At 50.9% G+C, this 10,355-nt stretch overlaps 1 protein-coding gene and 1 pseudogene across 1 annotated transcript; both read right to left on the bottom strand.

Annotated features, from left to right (window-relative positions):
* Positions 1-147: 147 nt before the first annotated feature.
* Positions 148-3,496, bottom strand: LOC147879039 (uncharacterized; annotated as a pseudogene).
* A 4,407-nt stretch (positions 3,497-7,903) lies between these two features.
* Positions 7,904-9,475, bottom strand: LOC147879040 (carboxylic acid transporter protein homolog). The gene is given in 4 exon segments (XM_087372345.1): positions 7,904-8,149; positions 8,151-8,792; positions 8,794-8,973; positions 8,975-9,475. Coding segments are annotated over 4 exon segments (1,569 nt in total).
* Positions 9,476-10,355: the final 880 nt, after the last annotated feature.

Below are 10,355 nucleotides of genomic sequence, written 5' to 3' on the forward strand. Positions count from 1 at the left end.
TCTCCCACCAAAGCATCTTCTGCATCGTGTTCATCTTCTGCATCTTCGCGTTTCGGACGCATGCCAATCTCGTCCCGTAGATAACGCCATTGCCTTGGCGTTGAAGTTGCCTCGCGCTGTTGATCCTGCATGAATTGCGCTGCCGCTTCACCCAGAGAAGCTCGTGGTGTACCTGATGCGGTGCGTTCTTGCCAATTCAAGGGCGGGAGAGAGACTGCGTGAACGTGAATCATCGCCGGCAGAGGTGATGCTTGCGCTCAGGACACTACCCTCTTCTGCGATGTCACTCAATCCTTCAGGTTCAGGTCGTTGAATAGCCCAGTGCGAGAGCCCTCCGTAATAGTTTGGATCGACGTTGACCGCGAGATGCTGTTGTGATGAAGTCGGTTGCGGTGCTTGTTGCGGTGACGCTGCCTGCACCTCCCTACTTGCTTTTGGCGGCGAGATTGCTTCGTCAGATGACAGCTCTTGAATATCTTCCAGGTTTGCTTTCACTTCCACCGACTTCGCTTCCGGCGTCTTTGGTCGTGAACGAGGTTCTTCAGGCGCTCTGACTTTTGTAGGCGTCTGTTGCTGCGATGCACTTCTGTCACTTGATGCTTGCTCTGTACTTCGTGTGGATCGCGAGCCAACACTTGACCCAGTCCACCATAAAGGCGTGGCAGTCTGACTCTTGCCTGCCGCAGCTTTGCCTCCAGACCGACTTTGATGCTGCTGCAAAGATTGCGTCGCCTTTGACGTAGAATACGGCATGGCATTTTGCGGTCGATGCAGTTGCACGGAACTGACAAACGGACCTGCGTCAGATGCTTGCCGTGGCTTGCTTGGCGAAGTCAGATGGACTACCTTGCGCGGCGATCTAGATCGTCCGCGCTCTTGTTCTCGCGAGCGGGGCGATTGTTGAGCTTGAACTTGGCTCAGAACCGGCGTGGACGTAGTCTTTGGAGCTCGTGCCAATCGCGGTGTCAATTGAATGGAACCGTCTTCCGATGATGGTGTTGTTCCTTCAGAAGAGGAGCTCGTGCGCGAGGGCAATGATACAGACAGCTTCGGCTCATGATCGGCATTGTCGTATCCAAGTTCTTGTGCTTTGCGAACGGCATCTGCAATATTCACAGCTCCGTACTGTCGACCGTCAGGAAAGTCATCAACGAGTCCGTGAAGATCAACATCGGACGGCATCGATCCTACCGAGTCGGCATCATCACCATCAGGTGAGTCGGAGTCGGCATGAGGCAAGTCGGCGTCTGGAGCAGTGTCCACGCTTGTTCGCGGTTCCACATCTTTAAGATCAAAAGCAGGACCAGGAATGGGCGAGTCGTATCCGCTTGTGTACTCTACCGCACTGGATCTGGCAATGAAGCGTGCAAGTAAGTCCAAGCCGCGTTCTCGCTCGCTTTCTGTTCCGGCCAAATACATGGAAACGAACGGCCATGCATGTACTCCGCCTGGTCCTTTCTCGACGGCCGTGTACATCCATTCATCGTTGGACTCTGCGCGTCAGAGCGACTGGAGCCTCGCGGCACACTGTCAGCTTGACCATCTGGAGCTGGAGCATCCACAACCTCGCCTTGATCAGTGTCGAGCACGCCTTGATTGACAACACTGTCCACCCATTGCTCAATGTCGCCAGCCATTCGTTCCCTTTCACCCCACGTAACGAGACAGCCATGCTTGAGCTTGATTCGAGACCAATCACCCGTGGCAGGGCTTAGAAGTGGATGGCTGTCCAACAATTGACGTCCACGTAAACGCATTTGACGTGCTTGTTGATCGACGCCGATTTTGTCCGCTCCGCTTGACGATAGTGGTCCTTGTACAGGTTCAAAGAGCTGCGACTTGTTCGACACCACTTCCGTGCGACGGTCAGCAGGTGTGAACAGCGGCTCAAAACCGGCTGTGACAGAATCGGATCGTGTGAGAACATCACTCGTACCTGTGCCTTCCAGATTCAGGCCTAGCAGACGCGGCAGGAATGGATCGTTGAGCGCTGCATGGGTGGCCTTGGCAATCTGACGTGATGGACGTGAGAACGCCGCCAAAGGTCGAGAAGGATCCATGAATGCCTTGGATTGTTGTCCTTTCCCGCTTTGACCCGCATCTTCGTCGGTATGATCGAATTGCACCCAAAGCACACCGCACATGTGGGAAATCCAGCCGAGGCGGGCCGTACACTCTACGCGGGAGCGGCAGAACACCAGAGTACACCTGAGCAAAGTGTAACAACGCCTCGCTGGCCACGAAATCCCAATCGTATTGTGCAACCGCTTCGGTCCATGCGTTTGACGGCTTCTCTTCGGGCGTGACAGCAGCGGCTTTGTCTCGGGCATCTCGAGCGGTTGCGCCTTTCAAATGAGCAAAAGTCTGCGCTTTTGATGGACGCAAATCCACCCAAGGACTAATGAGAATCGCCTTGCCGGGCATGGGCAATTTACTCCAATCCCGTTCGTTGATCAATGCTTCGTTGCGCATTTGACCTTCCAGGCATAATAGCATGCCCATTGCCAAGTTTCCGCCGGCCCGAATCACCTGCAATGCAAATGCTTTCCGGATCAATTTGTTCCACCTCGACGAGATGTGCGTAACATCGTAGGCACTGAAGCAGCGGCTGTGGGAATCGAGCGGCAGGACTGAGATCGTACTCTACGGCCACACATCGTGCCTCGGCAACAGGATCGTTTGAAGTCCTGTTCCAAATCCGATTCAATCAGGGCAACCTTTGCACGTAGGCGAAGGAGAGCTTCTGCGTAGAATGCAACGCTTCCAAGGGAGAAGCCACCACCGTGCAGGTAGAGTAATGTGGTAGCCTTGCGCGAGGCGATGTTTGACCGCTGCACGTCGATCGGCAAGCGAGCATCTTTACTGAGGAGGTACGCACGAAAGCCTGCTTCGGCATCATCAACTTGTGGTTGCCGACTTGTGCTTCTTTGGCGGCAGCGGCGGCCTGACCTTTGAGTAATGGCGTTCTCCGCTCGCTAAGATCGGTGAACTCTTGCACCATGGCATTAGATCCTCCGCCTGTGCGCCAGTAAACGAACGGTCCGATTGTTTCTTCTGCGAAAAGCACGCGCGGCAAAAGATGCGGGAAGTTGCCACAGGCAAATCTGCTAAGCAGGATGACCAAGTGGTGAAACGGTGAAAGTTGATCGACCACATTATCCTCCGGACTGTGCTCGTGTGAAGAAGTGAAGATGGACGGCTGACCTGACAACGCTTCAAAGCCATCTGAATCGGACGATGAGCCTGCCGCTCTTGCATGGAATGCAGCGCTACTTCTCTTCCTTCTCCTTCGAATTTTCGCTGCATGTCGTTGTCCCGTAGGTGGTGCGCTCAACGTCCATCGTTTGTACATGTCGATTGGTAGCTGCGTCAGTGCGTAAATCAAGCCCTTAAAAATGACATCTGCAATTTCCGCAAGTCCAAGTGTCCTCATCAAGTTGATCGAATACGTAAATGCGATAAAGACAATATCGGTAAAGTATATCCGCCAAGCCATGGTCGTTCACCGCTTGCGCCTGATCCACGCGAAGCTGCCTTTGGCGGCAGTAGCCTTTTTGATGGCGGGTTTTCTGTGATGTTTTTGTCGAGATGCCGCTGATGGGACTGAAATGCGTGGTAGCGTGCTTCTTGGATTCACCTCGTGTAATGCTATGCCGCCTTGCCATTTGACCGCGAGATCGTTGACGTGGCATGTATGGGACGATTTGCTGCGGCGGCAGACTTGTCCGATGCTGTCGATGCTTTGTCCTTCTCGTGAGAGGATGGCTGCGACTTTTTGCCGCTTGCCAATGTAGTCTTTGTCGACGTCGTCGTCATCGTCTTGGCTGCCTCTTTGATGGTGGAAGCTGCCGCCGATGCATACGATCTAGACGCGGCATGAGCTGCCGAGGCCAAAGCAGGCGCTGATGAGCCTTTACTCTTGCCTTCTTTGCCATGCGATGATGACATTGCGTGTGCTGTGTCTTTATAGAAGTTGGTCTTCTGTCAACCCACACGACACATTTCTGCCAAGCTTTGATGTGATCGTCGCTTTGTTTGTCAATCACTGAGTAGATTTCGCCGATACACTTTGACGTTTTTAGCTTTTCCAAACTTATGCAGCCGTTTGCTCTTGGTGTACGTCATAAGCATTGTCTGTCGGGCAGAACTTAAGTGTGTGCGCTGCGCCGCGCCACTGGGACTGCATCTGAGCACTTGAGCAGCGGTCTGTGATTTTCAACGTGCTTCTATATCTTTCACACGCACACCAGCCGCCTTGATGGAAGGGCGTGGGCGTCCTCAGCTGGCGTGCATTCTCGACGAGCGTCCTACTGATGCCTTCAGGCTAAGTAGGCACACACGAAAATTGACTGGTCCTTTTTCAAACGTGACCATTACCTCGGAAAGAATGAGACGATGTAAGATTCTATTGACACAACCCATGAATGACAATCCTCAAAAATTCTTTTCGCACGTATTTCGTGCGACGGCGAACTTGCAAAGACTAGTCAAACTCAGTGAAGACTATAAAGCAAACCAGAGCGTCACTACCTTGAAATCTCGATGCAACCACGCAGTTGAAAACTCAAAAGATCCATATGATTATCGGCAATGAAACATTAAATACATCTGCGCAAACCGTTCTAAGAAACCTTTGCCGCCACGAACTTTCTAGACGTCTCGCCACACGTTTTGATTGGTGTTGCTGGGCTTCTCTGCTTGATATGCTGGTGGCGGGACGGCTGGTGGCGAATATTCCTCCTCCTTCGCCGGGGGTGGTCCTGGAGGTGGAGCATACGATCCGTTTGGCGGATAAGATCCGGCAGCACCGCCTTGTTGTTGAGGGTAGTATCCCGTGTGCGTTTGCTGATACGTAGGTTGCTGACCTTGACCTTGATAGTACACAGCGGGAGCGCCACCAGTAGGCTGTGTGGTATTGTACATCGGCCGTACGGAAGCTGCTTGCCTTCTACGTCTTCTTGCGCCCAGTCCTGCGATCAAAAGGATGAAAATGAGAACACCCGCTGCGATTGCGATCCCCACACCCGCTCTTGCGCCCGTTGAAAAACCGTCATCGCAGTACTGTCGACCACCAACGTCTTGGTAACACTGTCTCTTTTGAAGAATGGCTGGCATGGTGTATTCACGAGTAAGATTGGTCGTGTGATACGATGTAGTCTTCTCGCAGCCTGATCGTGGTGATGGTCGCGACGACAAAAGTACGTCGCTGAAGTCGATCATTCTACGTCTCTCCGTGGAGGCTTGACGACCTGCAGCCACCGCATGTGCGCGCACGCACGCATGCACCTCGCCTGACCTCCGCTGCTCCGCCGCCATGTTCTGTGCGCGCTGAGTTTTCTCACATGATTATGTCGATGATTGTCTTGGCGCCGCACAGCCTTACGGGCACAACGACGGCATTTCAACCGTCATTTACGCGGTGCCAGGGCCAGGACTTAAAAACACACAGCTGCTCCGCCCTACCACTTCTCAACGCGCGCGCGCGCCTTTGCTTGTCTGCTCATTTATTCTTACAATCAAATCGTCGGCGCCCAAAGCGGGTGCAGAAAAGCCATCTTCTTGCCACCATCAGCAAGCTCCTGTGTTAGTCCTGTCGACGCAAATGATAAATTTTGACCGCTGAGACCATTCTGATATACAAAAAGTACATATCTGTGCAAGCCATCCACAAATTTTCTCAAATTAAGGCATATAGCGTCTGGATAAAGGCTTGCAAGAGCAATCATTCTCAAGGTCTTTCATCAACACATATCACTCAAAGGGGTAGTGGCCGCAATTGCAACCACTTGGCCTTTCATAGATGAGTGAGGAAACAAATGTTATTCCATTTCAACCATCATCCCCTTGTCAAAGTCATGACAAATTGTGCAACGGAGCGGCGCAAGCAACGAGCTGAAAAGCTTGTTGCTTTGCGCGGCGCGGATCACTCGTCTGAAAATCTGCAATGTTGCAAAGCTGAGTTGGTTGGACAGTGGGTCAACAAGAAACTGTCCCCATGCCAACAGCAAAAGCACAACAAGGCAATTTGCAACTTAAATGACTGCCTCAGCACCACTTACCTCCAGGACAAACACCTTTGTGTAGTCCCACCCGGAAGCGCCAAGCCGCTGACGCTCAAGCAGTGGAAGGGGTTTGCCCGCTTCTATGCTGAGCGAGGGTCTGGAAAGATTTGATTGGCTGCCAACCAACAGCTTGCGGAGGGCAACGGCCATGTCAAAAGCATGGCCATTTTGACCGTACAAAAGTTTGCTTGGACGGCAGTTGCGGCGTGGCAGCGGCTGACATGCCGCTACGCCTGGCGCAATCAAATGGATCAAAGACAGCTGGATCTGTACATTGGCAAGGTGTTGAAGCGCAAGCTTCAACTGCACACAGATTATTGACCAAAGCCAATAGTGACCACACTTGACATGGACAAGGTCTTGTGCATGGCATACCTATCCAACAACAACTTTCACATACCAACTCAATGCTAGCAAGCCATAGGCAGGCTTAGTATACAATCCTACAGCTCAACACATCTGGGCAAAGTGTTCCTTTTGCATGGTTACAAGCATGAACCAGACGCCCTTTGCTGGCAAGATGTCTGCTTTGCCATCATGATTTGCAAAGAGGAAGATGGAACAAAGACAGCAGAACCATTCTGCAACATAACAATTTGCCTTCTTGAAGAAAAAAGATGTTAAAACAGACAAGAAGGTCATTCTTTTTTGGAGCAAAAGCACCCAATTGTCTGTCTGGTTCTTGATCTCCTTGCTTTGGCAAAGGAACAAGGCATCCTGGCCTGTTCCATTTGCCATCTATTTGCGCCAACAAATCTCAAGGACCTATCCGCTGGCGTTGTTGACATGCCTGTGAATGACAATAATCTGGATCATTTTGTCTATTGAAAGCATGTTAAACAAAATCAGGAATACTTGATGTCCAACAATCCAGTCACAACAGGGATGCTGGCATACTACTTGAAGGATCTTGGCATTGTCCCTCAAAAGCTTTGTGCAACTTTATGCAGCACCACTGTCTGGCTTAGCATGTTTGAGTTTGAAAATTATTATTGGTAATCAACCGCAAGATTTCATTGTAATTTGGAAGCAAATGGATGCCATCTTTCAGAGTCATGAAACAGCACAACAATGGACCAGCATCAATATCTGAGATTCTTGATGTTGCTTGGAAAAAGTTTGTGTACTCTATGCTTTTGTGAAGCTGCTATGACTTCTTGATATTAGAAGTGCAGAGGACAAAAACCAAGTACTGACAATCATGATATGGATTTTTCCTAACTGGCCTCTCTGTCCATTACAACTGATAGTCCTTGCTACAATGAATCACTCTGACAGGGGACAAACTTGAAGGGAAATATTCAATGAACCTTTCAAGTCCTGGAGCAATGTGTGTCCATGACTAATGAGCAAATGAGCGCCCAGACTGCTCTCTAGGGCACCAAATGTATCAGAAGGCATGATAGCACACAGAAAGTTTCTAACATTATTGCAGTCACTGTGCCATTGTTACGCAATTGACTTTGATTCTTAATATGATACCAGAGCACATTGCTGTGATGCACAACACATGAAGGTTTTGCCATATTCACTGCAGACTCGCAGTATGAGCAAAAGTTTCGTAGAATACATTGCAGCGAGGAGGTGGTATTGCAGAAAGTAATTGGGAGAGGAGCACTTGTGAATAAGAAGTTGCATATAGATTGATAGCAGCGCTACTGGCACTTAATCCCATGCGCCGCACTGCGTTGCGTCTTGCTGTGTGCAAGGCAATACCGTGTTGCATTGTTTACACGAAAAGCATGATATTGAGACACTCAACGATTGGGATGACTTCGAATATGGAACATACAAGTGATGAGCAAGAACAGTTTCGCCTTGCGCCTTTGAAGCTTCTGATCCTACAAAGCTTTCTCATCGGAAGTTTGATCGCTCGGAGCCCTTTTCTGATCAATGTCCAAGCCGCCAATATGCTCCACATCTTCACCGCTCTGACTTCGGGATGCATGGCGAGATCCGTCCTCGATCAGCTCATTTGGATCGGTTTCGCCCGCATGCTCTTGCGTTGCAACAGGCGCTTTTTCAAAGTGAGCGCCACGATATTCCTGGCCAAAGATAACGACGATAATCAAGTACCCGCACACGCCAGCCAAGTAGAATTCCAGATACCTTCGCATAATCATTGATTGTTCGCGGCTGACCTGGCTGCCCATATCGAGGATTGGGAATCTGCAAATTGGCCCCACCAGTAGCCTCGATCTGAGCACTGGCCGCCGAAACCATATTTCCGAGTTGGTATGCGACTCCTGGGAAAGTTGCACGATAAGCTGGTGGCGAGATCTCGGAGAGATATATAGGCACGACGCCCCAAGCTCCCTGAACCGCAAATTGAATGAAGAAAGCTCCTGCAGCGATCCCGGAGAAGGTTCTTGGCAAGATCCAAGCTGGGATCAACACGCCGGCCAGTGTCACAAACATAATGATCGTCAATCTTCGTCCCAGGTACTGAGACAAGTATCCCGCGATGAAACCGCCCGCCACAGCGCCGCAATTGCCAACTATTGTCGCTTTGCTGGCGAGAGCTTTCGCTTCGCTGTCCGGAAGAGCTGCGAGCAAATTCTTCTCGACGAGAAGAGGGTAAATGTCCTGACTCGCGTGGGATAAGAAGTTGAAACCTGTCATCAACAGCACACCGTACACGGCTCGCACCCAATTATGTTTGAGCATCTCGATTGTTTGTTGCACGAAGATCTTACCCTTGTTCGACTTCTGGCCAGTTGCATTCCGTTTCTGCCTGAACGCGACGGAACAGCGCCGACTCGGGAAGCAACAAACGGACAAACGCAGCGAATAAGGACAAACCAGCGCCGAGATAGAAGAGCACACGCCAGTTGTTGACCCTGTCGACCCATTCCAGATTGGCGCTGGCGGCGAATAGGTATCCGACTGCATACCCTTGCTGGAGTATGCCGGGAGAACAGGCCACGAGGCGCAGGTGGCATGTTTTCGAGAGCCGTACTAGTCGCCATTCCCCAAATACCACCCATTCCAATTCCAAATAAGCTACGGACTGCCAAAAACTCGCCAAAGGTATTGACGAAACCCGTACCGAGGGACAGAACGGCGATAACAATCAGATTGGCGATGAGCGGCCACTTTCGTCCGTATCGATCGCTCAGCAGTCCAAAGATGATTGCGCCGAGCGGTCTGAACAGCAAAGTCAAAGTGATCGCCGTCGTTATGTCGCTGGATGTCTTTCCGAACTGCGTGATGAGGCGTGAGACGGACAGCGATACACTGAAAAAGTCCCATGCATCCATAAGCCAGGCGAGCCATCCCGAGAAGAACATCAGGCCTTGCATGGGCGTGAGCATGGCAATGAGCTTGAAAGGGTTCAACGGAGCGCCCGCACGAGCAGCTATGCGCTCCTCCTTGGTCGGCACCTTGAAAAGGCCGTTTGTAAAGTCACGCATGGTTGCTGATCCCGGTGATGACGGTCGGAATGACTAGTTTTTGTTCTGTGATTCGTCGACTTTTCGCGCGCGCGCGAGATTAACGTTTGATTATGCTATCGACGCGATGAAGTCCTGTGATGAGAAAAGATGGATTTTCGCCTATGCGTTCTTTTTCAAAGTGCTGTGTTGTCGGCGATGCGATGCGACGATCGTGGCGATGATGAGGATGATGGAATAGAATAAGTAGTGAACGATCTGGTTACCCGTGTCACATAGCAAAGGCTTGCAGGATTTTCGCCAAGGCGCTATCCCCCACAATCTGTGCGCTATCGTGGGATTTTTGCCGTTCTTTTGAGATTGCGGCTCCAACTCTGAGCATGCACGTCGTGCATAAATGCCGCTGCAAAAGCTGAACCTATGGAAGCCCAATTTAATTTATCCGGCAAAGCAAATTCCATCGACATCGCTCAAATGCCTTGTTCGCTAGTATACGAATAGAGTAGCGTGCAACTTGTGTTGCTCTCCAGCAAATCTTTTCTACACTCTACGAGTACAAACTGCGCGAATCTGGCGATTCCAATTTACGCCTTGCAATACGACCGCCGTTATTGCCGTTCCCAACTTTTGGCTTGAGAACTGCGTGATGCACGAAGGGTGCACATAGAGAAAGGCTATTGATCCCTTTTCTGATTGCTCGAGCCCCTGCAGCAAAGCCGGCGCCACACACACACACCACCATCCTGGCATCGGACGAGAGTCGGAAGGCCCGCCGTAATTCAATGTTAGCCTTAATTCTAGATCAGAAGATGATTTTTAAATGTTCTCACCGACCACCTCAATGATGCTAATCTACGGGTATGACTAGGCCATTCGTGCGAGAAAGGGACGTCACGCACTT

The sequence above is a fragment of the Dipteris shenzhenensis genome, unplaced genomic scaffold, assembly GCF_047967505.1.
Source record: "Dipteris shenzhenensis isolate YYH24624 ecotype China unplaced genomic scaffold, Dip_SZ_1.0 scaf0108, whole genome shotgun sequence".
In the NCBI taxonomy this organism is placed as follows: Eukaryota; Viridiplantae; Streptophyta; class Polypodiopsida; order Gleicheniales; family Dipteridaceae; genus Dipteris; species Dipteris shenzhenensis.